At 38.4% G+C, this 18,021-nt stretch overlaps 2 protein-coding genes across 8 annotated transcripts in view; both read right to left on the reverse strand.

The window, feature by feature from the left end:
- LOC139984159 (calmodulin-regulated spectrin-associated protein 1-B-like) overlaps positions 1 to 18,021 on the reverse strand; it is a 57,674-nt gene that overhangs the window by 35,251 nt on the left and 4,402 nt on the right. The gene's annotated exons all lie outside the window — the stretch shown is intronic.
- LOC139984163 (uncharacterized) lies at positions 5,300 to 10,027 on the reverse strand. The gene is made up of 5 exons (XM_071997927.1): positions 9,941 to 10,027; positions 8,998 to 9,214; positions 8,102 to 8,242; positions 7,100 to 7,168; positions 5,300 to 6,693 (listed from the first exon to the last, which is right to left on the reverse strand). Exons 1-5 carry the CDS (start codon positions 10,024 to 10,026, stop codon positions 5,356 to 5,358), a joined length of 1,851 nt encoding a protein of 616 aa, XP_071854028.1. The 5' UTR covers position 10,027; the 3' UTR covers positions 5,300 to 5,355.

The raw sequence follows: 18,021 nt of genomic DNA on the forward strand, positions 1-18,021 counted from the left end.
GCTCTTGGGATTTCATACAATGATTAACACAGCCATACAGTAAGTCAATCAATAATTCCACACAATGAAGCACTAACAGTACTGTACACAAAGCACATCACCTGCAGAGTGTCAGTTCCTGGACTTTTGTACAATATAACATAATGCACTAACAGTAAATGCATGTACAGTATATTGCAAACAGATATTAGGCACTTTCTTTCACAGCTGTTACAGACATTGGGAAGTGTCTCACTGTCAGTACCAACAGATGTATACCAACTCTTTGTAACAAAAAGATGATATTTTCAAAACAAATTAGTTCATACTTATGTTATAACTGATTCAGTAACATTTCTGTTCTCAATGTTTGCCATGTTTTGTACGTACAGTACTTTGAGGTATACATACAGTACATGTGGAATCCTTAAAATGAGATCCATTAATCCATTAATTCATTAATCCATTAATTCATACCATTGATGTTACGTACACTACACAAATGATTTACTCTCACAAACCTCCCATTTCACAAGTTCACCAATAATTTACCCGAGAAACTAGAAAGGTTTTCAAATGACTAAAAAACATGCTCATCAACCAAGTAACAAAATGTCAGTAAATTGTTCAAAAGATACATGTATTCAGGTCACCACAAATTATTGGGTCCATATTCCATAATGAGCCGTCAATCATGAACATGGGCCAACTCATCAACGGTATGACCCCAGCATACAATTCACTATGTATACCTGGACTCCATAAGGAGCCGTCAATCATGAACATGGGCCAACTCATCAACGGTATGACCCCAGCATACAATTCACTATGTATACCTGTACTGGAGCAGTAAATTGTGTTAAAAAGCCTTACAATAGTGAGGACTATTAGATACAGGGAGCAACATAACCTCTTAACGACTGATTCAGGAATGCTATGGACATACTTCTTAGAGACTGTCATTGTACACAACAGTCCAGGCTGTCATCAATTAACTGTGTTCAACCAGGGAGTCGTTATGGAATAACAACTCCCTGGTTCAACATTCACTGATCAGGCATATCAGTCACACAGTAAATACTTGCTGCACTAAAACACACCTGAGACAACACAAGATCAACATAGATTGCAGCCACACAGTACAGTACATTCCAGAGCTAGGCATCTGGTAGTTTTACAAAATATAAAACAAAGAACATTTTGAATTGTTTAAATCTTAAGTACTGTAGAATCAAAGAGAGCAACATTTAAAACATTAAATAACAACATTTGTAAAAGCAAAATAAAACTACTGTACACAGGGTAGAGATGATACTCTGGGAAAAGAGACCAGTAAAAATATGATCCAAACTTAACTTTAATCAAGTTACAGTACTGTATCAGTATGGGCGACATGTGAAATTATCATCACTTCTGCTCAGTTTTGCTTACAAGTGTAAATTTGTTTCACGTTATTGTAAATCTTGCGTCTGCAGACATTTTTCAATACTTTTTACAACCAAGCTAATCAAATGCCCTTTTATCTTAGATTCGAGCATACCAGTATATTGTGCAATTTATGACAACTTACAATTTAATCAATGCAATATGCCATTTTACAACTGAATTGTCGTCTGACAAACAGTTTGAATAAATCCAGTGAAGCCAACAGAATCTTCTCCCTTGTCTTTTGGAAATCATGAAAGGGAAAAAATTATTACTGTACAGAAACAAATTGACCACTCACAATGTTGATGTTGTAAATAGACAGATTGCAGTAAGAACCAAAGCAAGTGGGATATCATGACTCAAACACTTGTATAGTTTTGCTTAAATAATTAACTCTTCCATGTGGATAACTTAACCAACACAGAGTAGCATCTAAAGCAACAACAAATAGTACAGCACCATGACAAACTGTGGAAACAAGGTAGCAGTATTGTTAGTTTAACAACACAGTTACCCATACAAAGATAAATACATAAACACAGGGAATCCCACAGTTCAGTATTTATTTAAATCCTTTCAAATAAGCAGCACTTGATGCGTTAATAATACATACAAAAATGCCCTTAGTTAAAAAATAATGATAATGATGATCATGATGATAATGATGATAATAATGATGATAATAATGAACGATAATGATATTCAGCATTGAGGAAAATACAGTACTGATTTCGCTTAACTCCCGTTGAAATTCGTTAAAAAAAAAATAACCGAATTTCTTCGTTTTTTATCGAAATTCCCCGATTTTTATCGATTTTTATCGAATTTTAACGATTGCATTTCTCAGTCATTTCCTTCGTGGAATTTTCAACGATGCGTTGAAATTCTTTTTTAAACGAAATAGAAGGTCAATATGTGGTTACGCGAAGCGTCGGAAAACGCGTAACTTCGTTCATTAGTATCGATTAGACTTTGGAACAGTCGTTTGCAAGTAAGAATATTCACTGAGCCATTCTCAACCTTGCGTGAGAACACACACTCAAAGAAACATGTAAGTTAAACTGACGGGGGACGTTTTCTAACTGTGAACCCCAAACACAGCGACATAAGTCTTAACTTCGCCAGGCCTCCGAAAAGGTTGCAGTACAAGCTATGTACCACGAGGCACCCTTCCAGATAAGTTGGAGTGCTGTTTAACCATTTAAATAACAATGAATGGACATATAAACTTCGTTTACTTGCAGATTACGCAAAATAGTTATTTTTTAGAGATGTATATTTGGTTTTTTAGTAGAGATGAAGTATGAAACTTTGTTTCTGAGCGAAAACATGTTACTTGAAGCAAAATAAAGATGCCCCGCCCATTCTGCGAGGACGCTTCCATTTTTCAAAAAGGCGTTTTCTCTTTTTATTTTCTCTATTTTGTTTAATATAGATTTGGCATGAGACATGTTACTCAGGTTAACTTTGATGGAATAATTTTATACCAGAAGTGGAAAAACTTTACAGTTATTACTTTCGTTTTGGATCATTTCCGAACAAGATAACACACACACAAAAACGACCTTACTGAATGAAAATAAACTGAAAACCATATCGCAAAAACACAAAATCGCTTATAACTCGAAAACGGAATGAGATATCGACTTTTGTCGGCTGTATAGGGATTTCAAATACGTAATTTTCTTGCGCTCTTTCCGCCTACGTTATTTCTGAGTTTCTCCGACGTAAGCTGCAGAACATAATTTCATAATACCAGTTCCGCGAAATTGATTTATGCATTTAGATCTTTTATCCAGGTGCTGCATTTTGTTGCAAGTGTTTTAGTACTTCATCTTTTTTGCCATTCTGTATCAACTCGAAGGTTTTTTTCTTATTTCTGGTTTCTCAAATTTTTGTACAGTTTTCTGTTCATATGTGATGAACTTTTGTTGTTTCTTTACACCGTTTTGTAGCATTGAAAAGACAATAAACTTAAACAGTATCAATTCCCTGGTTTGGACTATCGAGAAACATTCTAAATGGGCAATATTGGGGCGTTGAACTGAGTAAAACATTTGCTGTGCCCTCCCCCTTGTAATGAGGTCTGTAAAACAGATAGGGTTGTGAATGTCCATTTAACCAAAAATATTGATGGACGCAAACCCGCGCAAGACGGTGGCGTCCGTCTTACAGTGTAACAGACATGTAGCCCCTCCAAAACGTTTGCCGCGGCCGCTTCAAACACCACAGTCCGCCACTGGGCGCTAATCAAACAATAGAAAAATACTGGGACTGAAAATTTCGGGGCTTTTAATCCAGAAGGTATAGTAGTCCTAAAGCGTATTTGTTTTTTCTCTTTTGGTAACCTTTTCAAGAATTGGGAATGAGACCCATTTTCTTTTGCTAATCCCTTGCCCTGTCAAACAGTTAGAACTTGTTGATTCATTTTTTAGTTGATGTTAAAAAGATGTTACGAATTAACATAAAAGTGGGCAACACGGGAATGGGTCCACATACTGACACGTCTTTCTGGATAAAAAGACATGTAGTTTGGTGTCGTGGTGCTTGTGTATATCACTTTGTCACGTTCGCTCGTGGTCTTTGAATGACCTTCTCGAAAAAAAAAATCACATAAAACAAAATTATCAAATTGTGGAATAAGCGAAAAAATGTCAACAAATAATGAATAGTCTAAAAACAGAGAGAAAGAAAAAACACAATAACAATGATACATTTTATTTTCGTCCAAAATCGAACCTACGAAAAGAATAAAGTATGATCAAGAACTACAACTTCAGTAAGAATAAATGAACAAAAACTACAATTGGTTAACTAGAATGGACGCACTTAATGTGGTTACTTTCCATCTCAAATGTGCTTCCAAACAACTCACTGACCGTTCTGAGATATGACGTTTACAAGTTATGGAGTTACACATACAAACTGGACGATAAACACAGACAGCCACTTGTGCCGGACAGGCCGAGTTTTGTTAATTTGTTATCTTCTGTTTGACCTAGCTAATAAATTACCAGGATAATGCCTAGGTATACGTTAACAGCGGGAACTGAGTCTAGAGGCATGAATATTCATTTCTGCCAGGTCTTTCGTCATATTGTATGGAATGCATGTATGTAATAAAGCAGCCTTCGTAACATGATTATTTGGTATTTGCAGCACGTATTTTTTTTAAGTACACGTTATACAACTATTATATCATTCCAGCATGTTTAACTTAGGTAAAAAAGGAAGTGTCGCAAACTAAAACCCGAATGCGAAAATACTTTACTTTTAAAGAAAGTCAGAATTATTTCGCAGGTACCGTATGAGCATGACTGACATACTATAATGCGCTGTTTAAGATGTAGCAAAAGAAAATGTAAAGTTGCTGAGATGGTTATAGCCTGACAAAGCATCACATCAGTAGGTTGCAAAAGAAAACAGTATGATAGATGACGTTTGCTGACTTTTGGGTTTATTGTAGATCAACATGAGACAAGTCAAAGCTTCAAATCCTTAGATATTCTCCTAAAGCGTTTTCAGCCTGTCATACCTGTGGTACATCCACATACCCAATAAGACATGTCCATTTTCTCTTCTTCATATACATAAACGCCATTATGACAGTAAAGGTTTCTCATCGAAATCGCTTTTTGAAATTGAGAAATGATCACCCTAGCCATACAGAATGTCACAATCAAGCTCAAGTATGGCTAGGGTGACCATTTCTCAATTTAAAAAAAGAGGACTATATATTTTTTCGATGAGGAAGTGGTCGATGGCGATAGATTCGACGCGGGACAAAAAAGGATATCAGATGTCAAAAAGGGGCAGGAACAAAAGCGACGATATATACAGGGAATTGATTAAAATACTGTATGTTTCACCACTTTAAAGCAGCGGAACAGTAAGCTATACTGGAACTTATTATCATGAGGTTCAACGGGTTAAAATAGATTTTAAAGATTACTCCAAAGATTTGGATATTTTTTTCTTTTTGTACGATCTCATAGATCTCATTAGAGAGTCTATGGCGGTAGTCGCTTGTTTCCATACGAACGTCCTACGCGGTATCGGAGTCTGTGTTATCTTGAACAGCTCGTTGTATAGACAGGTCATACCGGATGATGGTAGGCGCGGCTTGCCGTGAGTGCCATTGCAATTACAGGATACCATTTCCTCCACGGTGAATATGGCTTTCGCTAGTTTACGTGCAAGTGTCGTAGGTTTGTCTGCATATATCCACAGAGACCGCAGAAATTCTTGTGGTAGGTTGGATGCTGTGGAGTGTTCGGTTGGTGACTTCGTATGGTTCAGTGATGTTGGAGATATGTGAGATGATGTATGGGGAGGTGATGTTAGTAGGGAAGATGATGTTATGGGTGGGGGAAGTGATGTTAAGGGAGGTGATGTTGGTAGGGAAGTTGATGTTAGGGGTTGGGGAAGTGATGTTAGGGGAGGTGATGTTGGAAGAAATGATGATGTTAGGGGTAGGGCAGGTGATGTTAGAGGAGGTGATGTTAGGGGAGGTGGTGTTGGTAGGAATGATGATGTTAGGGGTAGGGGAGGTGATGTTAGGGAAGGTGATGTTGGTAGGGATGATGATGTTAGGGGCAGGGGAGGTGATGTTAGGGGAGGTGATATTGATAAGGAAGATAAAGTTAGTGATGTTAGGGTTGGAGATGGTGATATTGATATTGGAAATGATGATGTTAGTGGAAGTGATGACGTTAGAGGTTGGGGAGAGGATGTTAGAGGTTGGGGAGAGGATGTTAGAGGTTGGGGAGATGATGTTAGAGGTAGGGGAGATGATGTTTGTGTGGGGTGTGAGATGGAAGATGTAGATGGCTCAAAGTAATCAAGTTCTGAAGACGTGAAAAAACTTTCTTCATCATGGAGAATGTTCATGCTGTCTGCAAACACATCACTTGCTTGTTCCGACTTATTCATCATCGACATGATAGTGGACACCATGCTTTTAATTTCATTCTGTCCACGAATGAAGTTGGACTCCATCCTTTCCATCCTCTGTTCGACCAGTTCCAGCCTTTGCCAGAGGTTCTGCTTCCCAACTTCCTCTGTCCTACCGACATCCACCGCTTCTTCTTCATGCCGTGTACAATCCACTTCATTAGAAGCGCTGGCTATGACACCAACACTTCCTTGATCCCCAACGGTCTTTTCTTTCAAGGTTTGCTTTGCCTTTTTTATAGCGGCGCTGGAAACAGATGGCAGTTCCACTGTCCAATTACTGTTGCTGTCAGAGACAGCGGCAGACTCTCCTATGCACAGCACTTTCGCTCCCTAGTGAAAAAAAAATGCGTAAGCAATCTCTTAATATATAAGGTGGGCAACACTTTTTACAAACTACACTTAAAATAAGAAATCAAAACAAACTCAAGTAATTCTGGGAACAACTCAGACTTCAAATATCAACCGTGGTGGTATATTTCGGCTATATAACACAGACACAATACCATGCACTAACATGGCTTCATGGCTCATTTATGAATATTCATAGTTGCTGTATAACAAAAGGACACAAAATTAGAAAAGCATCATATCAGACGTTTCAACGCATAATTCAGCTTTAAGCGGAAGACCCCAACCTGCCTTTTTTGTTTGTTGCTGGAGTTAAACATATCAAAGTAACGATAGGTCTTCTCTAGGCTTTTCTAAGATACCCCCATCCCCTAATAAGCCAACTAACCTTCTTCCTTACGTCTACTGTTGACCTTTTTTTCTGACGAGGCTTCTTTGGGATGGTCAAATGTGCGACCTGAAACAATAATACAGTATTTGCTATAGAGGAGATTACATGCTTTAGACATGCTTATAGGACAACTCAAATTACTCAAGGTTCAAATTTAACATATATGTGACAGAATTAAAAACTACTCTTATTGATCCAACTCATATCTTGTTTGGTTGTTGAGATCTAAAACGTTAAAATGTATTCATGATTTGTTGTGATGGCATAAAGGAACAACATGTAAAATGGAAGGGTGCACGAACCACTCATTCCCTCCCCGCACCCATATACCGACCAGCAAATTCCATTAGGTGCATAAAAACACAAAATGCAATGATGTGCTGCTATAGTTTCCGTGTATGGCAAGCCATATGGGACAAACACTGCATAATATATCCGCGTATAAATTGGAATTTATACGCGTATTAATTGTAATATATACGCGTATATATTATGAGCCAATCATATGGCTTAAATATATCCGCGTATTAATTCGAATATATCCACGTATTAATTCGAATATATACACGTATTAATTCGAATATATACACGTATTAATTCGAATATATACACGTATTAAATAAAATACATATGGAGATTAAATCCAATATATGCACGGATTAATTAGAATATACATGCGAAAAAACATTTCCGCTCTTGCTGTGTACATATACCAACGATAAATGTTTTGGCGGGCTCGCGAGATCGCTTCAAAAAGCGAAACTTGTACAACACATGTGTATTTGAATTAATACGCGTATATATTCGAATTAATACGCGGATATATTATGCGGTGTTTGTCCCACATGGCTTGCCATATCCGTGCGGCACTCCCATTGATCACAGTCTACCCACCGTCCCACCTCGATAAAGAAAATAGTGCATTTTGTCCTTCCCCCTTTATCTACCCTTCACAGTGGTTTAAAAGTAAACTATCAACATCTTTTGGAAAACACTTACGTCATTAACAATATTCAAATGGTTATCTTCTACAAATGATGGTGGTTGGGAAGGGGACGTTGGAGAGACATCGGTATCGGAGGAGTCTATGTAGTCAGTCAACAGTTCATAACGTATAGTCTGGTTGCAAGCTGTCACTATCTGTGAAACAAATGTTGCGGATCAATGTCAGCACCATACTGCAATATAGAGTAGTTTACCTACAGTTTTTGATTTATTCATTGATAGTACACCAATTGGTACTGGAGCGAGCGCAGACAAGATCCCTCCAAAACGGAATAAGGCCATGTTAATAAAACCAGAAATACAACATTCAATGTGGTTCATTCGCCACTGTTTGGGATTTTTTTTTCTCATTGAGAAGTACAGTACGTTTGTGATAACCTCTCATCACTGTTTACGTACTCTGCATGCCAGTCTACACAGTGTGTCACATTATCTATTCAAACCAACCTACTTAAGCTGAGCTTATGACCAGGTTCTAACCACAAATTTGATTGGACCCCTTCCTCCAAGAATATTTAATAAAGTAAATCATTTGGGGTGGCAAACCATGCATATCCATATTGAACTTACAAATGCAGATTCTCACCAACCGTATGTGATATTGTAAGGTTCCCACCCATCATGACTATGCATACATCATAATGGCACTACAAAAACATTATAGATCATTCCTGGATCATGTGCTATCATTGTAGTAAGTATCAACTTAAACTGATCTACGGTTCGTGAGATTTCGTTTTACAAGTTAAGGCGTCACATACAGTACTTACATACCCATATACACACAGTACATACTTTATATACATACATTCCATGCATACACATATACGCGCCTACTCGAATGGGCCATGATGCCTCAGGCATAACTACAAAAAAGGGCATGGGCTTACATGGCCTCTGTATGGGTCGTTGATATGAACGGTTAGCCGACCTCCCGTTGACCCATCGTTCCTTTTCACGGTTACGCTATCCGTACGCTGCAATTTGCTGGGATGCTTAGATACAGGCCAATCTTGTTTGCGTGGTTGTACTCTTAAAGGCCTCTTAAGCAGGTGCTCCCTAACCTCATTGCGAGGCAACCAGGAAGTGGTAGAATAGCCTATCCATCTGTCACACGAATAAAATTAAAAAGTTTAGCCTAATTGTGAAAATATTAATTATTGAAATGTGTTCTTACATAAACTATAGTACGCAATCGAAAACAATATGAAAAGTTAATGCTAACTGGTAATTATATCGTCCAAATGATTTGTACACTAACATGACCTTACGGAGAAGTTTTCCTAAGTGTCACTTACAGGAATTATCGACCAATGAAAATAACACGTACTTTGTATCAACTGTTAATTTACGTACTGCTTTGAGGAAAACAGTGAAGAGTTTTGATTTTAAAATTCAGGAGGGATTTTATATCACTCCCATTGCGTTGAAATTTTCAGTCGGCAAAAATTCAGAACACATCGCTGCTTTTGCAAATTAGGTAAATAACTTTCAATGATCGATCAGTGGGAGGAAAGGGGTGGGGGGGGGGGGGAGACCCAGAAAGCACTGGCAAGAAAAACATCCGTTGCCACACCACTATCAGAGAGTAAATATGTATGTTAACTGTTTCAAATATATTGTTTTTCTAGGATAAGCTATTAAAGGTACAGTATCAACGTAATATATATTAAATACTGTACTACGCAAAATCTTATTTACAATTGCACATTTTGATTTACAATGTGCGGGTCTACAGCACGTTATGATAACCGATAACCCTGATGTCTATGCCTGGTTATAGAAAGTAGAATGAGAGAAGAGCGAAACACAAGAAAAAAAATATTTACTTACTTGACGTGCACTTCTCCATTTCTTTCTTCCAGTTTTTTACAAAACATCCAAATTCCGCTTGCTGTATCTAAACCCTGCAACTTCATGTTGGTTCAATTTTAACTTGCCGCGAAAGGAAACCTGCGTATCGCTGAAGTTTCTGGTTATGATTATCTTGTTGCAGTTAATTTACAACTTTGTGTTTCACTGATGCGCTTATACAGGACAGTCCTCGGACATTAAAATACTTTGCTCTAATATCGATTGCTGCAGGCTTATCAATATCAGACTTATCAGTAATATGGGTGGAAATATACAAACGAAGACTTCATGAACAGAACAATTTACAACCTTGCAAGACCATGGCGAGTAATGCCGTTTCATTTTAAATTGCGCCCTTTTATCCCACTACCATCTCATATTCACCATCTGGGGGGAGGATTTTTTTTTTGGTTCTTTTGGCAGATCGCGGGAAAGTCGATCTTGACGACAGAATTACACTCCTTTGATGGCCTTGTTGAATAAAACAATCTTCATCTCCAAACCCAAATGAACCTGCGTGGGTGGTGTCTTGAAGTTTCTGGGAGTTGTAACCTATTAATTGCCTTATAATCGCTAATACAGTCTGCAGCTATAATTGATAACGTACGTTATCAATTTATATCCGTAATGAATCAACGTAATCACGATTACTACGCACCCTAAAGTTGCCATATTTTGGTCACATCGAATCCTTCGATGGTGCTATATGAAAACATCATAAGTCGTAAGGCTGTCAGCAAATAGCGCATGTATTATTGCTGGAGGTTATAAAAGTACGCTCTTGATTACTCGTAATAAGACTTGAACCAGGAACATCGTAATTCGTAAGACAGCATGTGTTGTTGCTAGACGCTAAAAAAAAATACGCTCTTCGTTAAGAATCGCCCGAGGGCGGACAGAGGTCGTCATTCTCTACATCAATTCATTAAAAAGGGGCGGGTTTTAAATGATTAATATCGTCTGAATACAGGGAGGTCTGATGTTTCGATGAGAAAATTGGAAGTAATGCATTCAGCGAGTTACAATCACCAACTGAACTTCGTTCGCAGAAAATGGCACGACTGTCGCTTACACTCCGGAGGGAAATTGTTACCTTATCTGGGCTCGGAAATAGTATTTCCAAGATAAGAGCAATTTTAGCTGAAAAGGGATATTTTGTCGACCCGAAAACAGTAAGAAATTTACTAGGAAAGTGGGAGACACATGGCACGATTAGGGATCTGCCTCGCCGCCGGCCACTTCCTAAGTTTGGTCCATTGCACTTGAGTGCAATGGATAAACTCATTGATGCGAATCGTGAGATAACGTCCATTGGCATCCAGAGGAAGCTACGTGAGGAGAACTTAACGATCAGTACAAGTTCCATTCGGAGGGTTCGACAGAAAAAGCTAAACTGGGTGTGCACTAAGCCAAGATACGCTCAACTGATTCGCCGCGTTAACCAGACCGCTCGTCTAGAATACGCAATTCGTTGCATTGAAAATAAGGAAACCTTCGCCAACGCAATCTTCACCGATGAATGTTCTGTGGAATTAGACCACACGGCCAAACTACAGTTCAGGAGGAAGGGGGAAGCTCCGGAACTGATCGGAAGACCAAAGCACCCAACCAAAGTTCACGTTTGGGCAGGTATATCTGTGAGAGGTGCCACAGATATCGTAATTTTTGACGGGATCATGCGCAGCGAATTTTACTGCCAAGAACTTCTCCAGAATGGACTGCTGCCGTTCGTGAGAAAAGCCTTTCCGGATGGTGGTTATCGCTTCATTCAGGATAACGACCCAAAACATACGAGTGGCTTCACAAAATCTTTCATGGTCGCAAACCAGATACCATGGTGGCCCACGCCAGCCGAGAGTCCTGACTTGAACCCCATCGAGATGCTCTGGCATGAGCTGAAACACTGCCTGCGGTCGGAATTGAAGCCATACACACTAGACGATCTAAAGCGCATGATCACCTTTTTTTGGAAAGATAGGGTTACCCCAGAAAAGTGTCAAAAGTACATCGGACACATCCAGAAGGTTCTGCCAGTTGTGCTGGAAGTCGAAGGGAAGGCCACGGGACATTAAACCACCAGGAGCTCAACCCTCTATATATCAAACGGCCCTTTTCAGGGCCATCAAATACTACTGAAAGAGCGACTTTTTCTCCTCTCTAGAACATGCTTTGTGTCTTGTCGTTGTTGTAATGTTTTCTGTTTTGTGTCATGTAAAATCATAAGGGAAACGAATGATGGTTGTGATGGTGGAAGGGGCGGGGTTGTCAACTCGGAGAGGGACAGCTTTTGATCATTAAATTTGACGTACAGTATATTGCGAGAAAAAGTTTTATCCCCGTTTCCAAAGTGTTGAAAAAAAAAAAACAGTCACTCATGTGTTGAAAATTTATTATTTACATAAATAAATACAACTTTTGTTGGTAGGCTACGTGTATATAAATAAACACAAGCTCTATTGTACTGTAGGTCTTCACAAGTAATGTAAAGTATTATTATAGTATCAGAGAAAAAGAAACTACCGGTACATCAGCAAAACATGTACAAATCATGCTGAGATATGCTGAGAAATTAATCCTCTGAAATATATTTTTTGGGGGTGGGGGGGGGGGGCGAGTCCCCACCCGGGCATCGTTGTCATGACGCCACTTTCCATTGGTGCCATGGAAGTAAAACTTTATTTAACAAAAATTTAGTTCTTGTTGCAAACTATTAATTCGTACTAACAAAATAGGTTTTTACTACAAAGTAGACATTTTTACTTGCATAGGATTAATATGTTTCTATAATATCCTGCCCCATTTGTATATCAAAAAACTTAGGTGCTGTCCACACTGTTATGACTAAAATTTACATTTAGCTGACAGAATACTGTAAATCTCACATCTGAACGTCTTTTGTTTTATGCGGGATGCCCCCCCCCCCCCCCCCGCCAAAAAAAAAAAAAATACACAAAACTAAACGCAGAGGCGGGTCATAGAACAACCAACGAATGCGCCAAGTAAAACACGTATATGCATGGGCAGGTTATAGACAACGGGAAGCTGCTATATTCCCTGGACGGAACACAATGTCTTAACAAAACACCTGGTTACTTTATTTAAAAATTAAATTCCAAATATGCCACTATCAACGAAATTATTTGTCTTTGTATGTACAGTATATTCGAAGTTGCAAGGCCTAACCTTTAGTCCCGGTGGGGGCAAGGGGTGTTATAGTTACACTTTCCTAAGAAAATATTCTTAACAACCTCGATTTGATAGCTGACACGTTTGCTGTGTGCACATGCTGATTACGCGCTCATCATCAATTCATCATGATCACAGGCACTACTCTGTCGGCCATGATCCAATCATGACCGTTCACATGGAACAACGCGCCCTAGGTAGGGTCATGGTCGGATGACGGAGTCGTCATCAAGCGTGCACTGCAATGTTTGTCTAGAAAAGTGAAATGATTCTGTTCAAATGCAGTTATCGCCCAATTGTTGATGACGCGCTCGCGATCGGTTGAATTGCCGTCCCTTGAAAGGATTATCTGGTGGCCATCTGTATGTACTTTTAAAAAAAAAGTATGTAATTTTTAGACTGTGCTGACAAACTTTGAAGGCAAAAAATTCCCGAATTATTGAGAAACGATTTATTAAATTTCTCGCTGAGAACTCTTTTCATATGATCAAGTGAAGTTAATCATGAGATGATCTCCGTTCATATGGAAAATAGGAAGACGGGGTATTCAAGAGCGTGTAACCCATGGGAACACATGAGTTATTTCACTGTTATAATCGACCCCAAGTGACATGATGTGTTTACTTTTTGGCAAACACCTCTTGTGAACTATTTTATATCAGGAAGGGGGTGGGGGACTATTAACAGCGTCCCGAAACTTTTGTGAAACTCAATAGATATGGAACTACGTCGAGTTTGTTATTCACTTCCATGTTAGATCCTTAACACATTCATTGTATTGTTTACGGATTAGCGCTATCTGACAGTAGCGCTGAACTTCACACTTCTTGCAAGAACACAAGTACAGTTGTCGACTTTTGTCGGCAGGACGTGGATTTTCTAAAACTAATTTTAATGCGCTCTATCCACCTGTGTCATTAATGAGCTTCTCTGACGTAAGCTGCAGTACGTAATTTCGCTATACCAGTTCCGCGAAATTTATTTACACAGTAAACATCGTTCATTATGTTTTCTTTCACAACGAATATTCAAAGTTGTGCTCCACACGCTTCACAGATATTTTATGTTGTTCATTTTCAATTCTACTTTAAAATTACATTTTCGAACGATGCATTGCACGCCTTATCAAACATTCCCGATTAGTAAAACTAAGGAAGGATATTCAAATATATATATGATTTTATGAGGTGTTCCACTTGAAAAACGATGATAAAACCGAAAAACAAAACATTTACTTCTCATGTGACGCATACCGGGAGATTCATAAAAACACCCCCTTCTCATTAAATTAAATTTACATGCCGTCAGGCCATTTGAAAGCCCTCCCCAGTAATGTTTGATCAGCTCTTCCCAATATTCAATACTCAAATAAGCAATGAAAATATATTCATTTTCCCCAGATTCTCCCCAACGGTGGGCCCCAAGTCACTGCTTTATTTTCTTAGTAACAATTGTTTGCAACTCTCTTGCTGGCCAGGTGTTTTCAAGTTTTATTAATAGCACGACTTCTGATTGGTTCATTCAAGATAAACTTTTTATCCCTGCTGGATTGTTCTACTTACATATATATGAATGAATATTTGGTTTTCAATTAACTTAGTTACAGGTTACATCCATTCCATTACGAACAGTAGGGGTAAAAAATGTTTGCTTCTAGAGGCAGCCAGACAAAGGTTCTGCAGTGCTAAACCCCCACGAAGATAAATACTATGCTAAATAACAGATGGTAGGCGTGAATTTGACAAAACCAGGTTTCTGATTGGACTAAGCCTCTCAAAAAAGTTTTGTCGCTGGGGATATCCAGGGTAGGGAATTCACATGTAAGCAGCATACTGTAGGTGACCCAGAACCAGGCTGCGACCTTAATTACCAGGGCAGTCCATCTGCATTCGCGGGCAACTTTGGGTTAGGGGGAAAATAACAGGATGTTTTTTATTTTGCGTGCATTGAAGCCGGTGGGAGATTTTTTGGACGGAATGCGCTCTCAGAAAAGTTTGAAAGTGAGCGCGGTTCGTAGTAAACGGCACTGTAGTTCGTCAGTAACACAGGAATTTATTGGAAATAAAAATCTCTTTGATATCCAGCTATGACTGCTTCATTGTGGATATTTTGTTTTTTATTTCGTTTTTCTGACGCTGCGTTCCTTGGTGAGTTAACTTAAACTTATCTTAGTTAAATACTAGCCTATAACTTAAGAGTCATAGAATGTGCTTGTTACGATCGATCAAGACCTATTTTTTATTATCCTAGCCAAATCATTTTTCAAACACCTAGTACAGAACTTACTCTATCTACAGTACAATCAAACTTTTGTAACGTTTGTAATATTCCTCGGCAACTTCTGGTAGACTCTGAAAACGGCTGTAGTTACACTAAGGATTCAACGCAAGTCACAACCTTGATATGTCTAGAATTGCCTTTGCGGTTTTTTGATCGCGATAACTTTCGTGGAAATTTCGTTGAAACTTCGTTGACAACCGTGCCCGCAGTAGTCTAAATCTTGTCAACGAAATTATTCGTTTTTAACCGATTTTCAACTATTTTTATCGATTTTCAACGTTTGTTATCGATCGTTGATTTTTTTTCAACGGGAGTTAAGCGAAATCAGTACTGTATATGGTTTCATTCATGAGTTATTTAGTTGGTTTCTGAAAAATGAAGTCAACCCGATGTTGGGAAAGGCTGAAAAAGAAAATCCTAAACATGGGACTTTTCGCAAAAGGCGGTATTATGATCACGATCGATGATCAGGTGATTCACAGTGACCTGTGACTTCATTATTATGATGAAAAAGTGAGCTCGGTGTAGACTGTACTTCAGCTGTGTGCACAGACTGTGTTAGATTCTGATAGGTTGGAGGCCATGTTTTTTTTGGCGCAGTAGGCCAACTTCAATGTATCAACAAATTTTGAGGCCAACTTTGAAACTCATGCGATACAGTCAACATTAACACTGCAACAAATATGGGTCTAAGCCAGACATGGGACAATAAGCTCTCATCGATTTTTAAACATAACGCAAGTTATATAACATTGAAAGGGAAGAGAGGAGATTTGAATCACTGTGTGAGACATTCAACAGTCTAATTTTAATTAGGTGTTATTGATCCTGCTTTTTCTTGTTGATTAGTGAAGCCAATTGCCCCAATATAAATTATGGAAAATTTAAATTTACAGAATTACGGGGAAAAATGTGTATATCAGTGGTGAAGTTAATTATCTATTTAAGTCCTGAACATTACACCAGAAAATTAAACTAAAATAACATTTATGCTGACATGAAATGTACGCACAGCTCCATACTGTACAGTACACTACAGAAAATATCACCACAGTGATGTCATTCACTGATCTGAGTGCTGAACAGTACACTACAGAAAATATCATCACAGTGATGTCATTCACTGATCTGAGTGCTGAACAGTACACTACAGAAAATATCATCACAGTGATGTCATTCACTGATCTGAGTGCTGATCAGTACACTACAGAAAATATCACCACAGTGATGTCATTCACTGATCTGAGTGCTGATCAGTACACTACAGAAAATATCATCATAGTGATGTCATTCACTGATCTGAGTGCTGAACAGTACACTACAGAAAATATCATCACAGTGATGTCATTCACTGATCTGAGTGCTGAACAGTGCACTACAGAAAATATCATTACAGTGATGTCATTCACTGATCTGAGTGCTGAACAGTACACTACAGAAAATATCATTACAGTGATGTCATTCACTGATCTGAGTGCTGAACAGTACACTACAGAAAATATCATTACAGTGATGTCATTCACTGATCTGAGTGCTGAACAGTACACTACAGAAAATATCATTACAGTGATGTCATTCACTGATCTGAGTGCTGATCAGTACACTACAGAAAATATCATTACAGTGATGTCATTCACTGATCTGAGTGCTGAACAGTGCACTACAGAAAATATCATTACAGTGATGTCATTCACTGATCTGAGTGCTGAACAGTACACTACAGAAAATATCACCACAGTGATGTCATTCACTGATCTGAGTGCTGAACAGTACACTACAGAAAATATCATCACAGTGATGTCATTCACTGATCTGAGTGCTGAACAGTGCACTACAGAAAATATCATTACAGTGATGTCATTCACTGATCTGAGTGCTGAACAGTGCACTACAGAAAATATCATTACAGTGATGTCATTCACTGATCTGAGTGCTGAACAGTACACTACAGAAAATATCATTACAGTGATGTCATTCACTGATCTGAGTGCTGATCAGTACACTACAGAAAATATCATTACAGTGATGTCATTCACTGATCTGAGTGCTGATCAGTACACTACAGAAAATATCATTACAGTGATGTCATTCACTGATCTGAGTGCTGATCAGTACACTACAGAAAATATCATTACAGTGATGTCATTCACTGATCTGAGTGCTGATCAGTACACTACAGAAAATATCATTACAGTGATGTCATTCACTGATCTGAGTGCTGATCAGTACACTACAGAAAATATCATTACAGTGATGTCATTCACTGATCTGAGTGCTGAACAGTACACTACAGAAAATATCATTACAGTGATGTCATTCACTGATCTGAGTGCTGAACAGTACACTACAGAAAATATCATTACAGTGATGTCATTCACTGATCTGAGTGCTGAACAGTGCACTACAGAAAATATCATTACAGTGATGTCATTCACTGATCTGAGTGCTGAACAGTACACTACAGAAAATATCATTACAGTGATGTCATTCACTGATCTGAGTGCTGAACAGTACACTACAGATAATATCATCACAGTGATGTCATTCACTGATCTGAGTGCTGATCAGTACACTACAGAAAATATCATTACAGT

The sequence above is a fragment of the Apostichopus japonicus genome, chromosome 17 (assembly GCF_037975245.1).
Source record: "Apostichopus japonicus isolate 1M-3 chromosome 17, ASM3797524v1, whole genome shotgun sequence".
Taxonomy (NCBI): Eukaryota; Metazoa; Echinodermata; class Holothuroidea; order Aspidochirotida; family Stichopodidae; genus Apostichopus; species Apostichopus japonicus.